This window comes from Pteropus alecto, unplaced genomic scaffold, assembly GCF_000325575.1.
Source record: "Pteropus alecto unplaced genomic scaffold, ASM32557v1 scaffold177, whole genome shotgun sequence".
Taxonomy (NCBI): domain Eukaryota; kingdom Metazoa; phylum Chordata; class Mammalia; order Chiroptera; family Pteropodidae; genus Pteropus; species Pteropus alecto.
In genome coordinates, this window is record NW_006442207.1 from 9,444,816 (window position 1) to 9,446,562 (window position 1,747).

At 42.8% G+C, this 1,747-nt stretch overlaps 1 protein-coding gene across 6 annotated transcripts in view; it reads left to right on the forward strand.

Annotated features, from left to right (window-relative positions):
• Positions 1-1,747, forward strand: part of SORCS1 (sortilin related VPS10 domain containing receptor 1) — a 461,149-nt gene that overhangs the window by 429,870 nt on the left and 29,532 nt on the right. For all 6 annotated transcript variants that reach the window (XM_006920877.1, XM_006920876.1, XM_006920874.1 and 3 more), the window contains exon 22: positions 872-984. In XM_006920877.1, the coding sequence (XP_006920939.1) occupies positions 872-984 (113 nt within the window). The remainder of the gene's footprint in view (positions 1-871; positions 985-1,747) is intronic.

Below are 1,747 nucleotides of genomic sequence, written 5' to 3' on the forward strand. Positions count from 1 at the left end.
CTTTGGCTGGAAGTGTCCCTGATAATCTTTCTGAACCTCCCTCGGACCGCAGAGCAGTCACCCATCCTTCCTCCCTCTCTTTCGCTATGTGTCATACAACAGATCTCATACATCGAAGTCTGTTGGTGCTTCAAGCTCCTCTGGCTTCCTCCCCATATTCTCTCACAGATGATTCTCCTCATAAAATCCTTGCTTTTATAATTCTATCTAATTCTTGGAGGACCAGGACTGACTCAGGGGCTACAGAGACGATTAACAAAACCCTTGAACTATGGAGCTTAAAATTCCATTAAATGAAACTTCCATGCAAATACAAAATAGCAGTAGAGTGACTCTAATAATAATTATAATTACATAATCATATAGTTATTATACAATCATATAATAATAATGGAAGTATGTGCAAAACAAGTTGTGTCATAAAAAAGAAAATTAAAACATGGTGGGAGAGGGTATTCAGTCAATAAATGCTCGAACTAGAACTTGAATATTGTGTGCATGGAAGTTGAGAAGGGTGGGGCATTCTAGGCAAGGGACAGTGTGTACAAAGGCCGAGGGTCATAAAACTGCGATGCATTCAGGGCACTCAGGGTCATTTAGTGTCCAGGAGTGCAGAGTCTAAAACTGGGAAGAATAGACAAAGGCCACTGATCTAGGCAGAGGCCAGAGCTTCAGGCTTTGGTCTGGAAAATGAGGAGCTGAGCAATAGCAGAGATGGGATATTGAATGTGTCTTCCTTCTAATAGGGTCTCTCTGGTGAGTGTGGAGAAAAAGGACCCTCCATTAAGGCTTTACATAAAATATAAAGTGTAACGGACTGCTCAAGAGAACTATTTGACTTATGGTAATCACGCTGCTATTGCATCCCCAGAGGAATTCCGGTCCCTTCGCCTGTCCTTTTCTCCAAACCTGGACGACTACAACCCAGACATCCCTGAGTGGAGAAGGGACATCAGCCGAGTCATCAAAAAGTCCCTGGTGGAAGTGAGTACAGACAGTTCTTTCTCTTGCCCAGGCACATGTCTTCTCTGTTCTTGAAGAGTGTCATGGCGAGGGGATTATTGTGCAAAGGAATGACAGGAAAGAGCTGGAGCGCATGGGAGATCTGTCTAATATCTGCATAGCTGAGCCACATGCTTGCAGACATGTCATAGACGCTGTGAGAGAAATCAGACTGTGAACAAACACATGGGCCTTACCTCTGCTTAGAGAAGAACATAGAAGTTTGTGACAGTCATACAGAAGAGTGCATGATGAGCCATTAGTAAGTGTAAAATCAGCTACTGTGGATAATACTGAAAGACACAGTGTGAGTCCAATTAGTAAGAACAGCCATGGATTCTAGCTCCACAAATGATGAGCCGAACAGCACAGTGAACACTCCGTACATGATGGTTCGTCATCCTTCTATGTCCCAGTTCTTTTAAAGGCATCTCTCTCCCCTACAGTAGCAGTGAGAAGAAAGTATTATTGTCCTCATTTTGGAGATCGAGCAACTGAGGTTCGGAGAGGTTAAATAACTTACCTAATGCCTTGTAGCTAATAAGTGATGAAGCTACAAAATTGAAGTGAAGGATCAGAGTCCAATGTCTGGGTTTTTGTATATGAAACACGGCTCCCTAGGGTTGGTGAGAAAATAACAAGGTGATGTGATTTGTCACTCTCTGAGCAAATGTCACTGACATTTTGAGAAGACATTTCTTATAGGCACATTTCTCCCTGCAAATTCCACTCCTTGAATGATCAG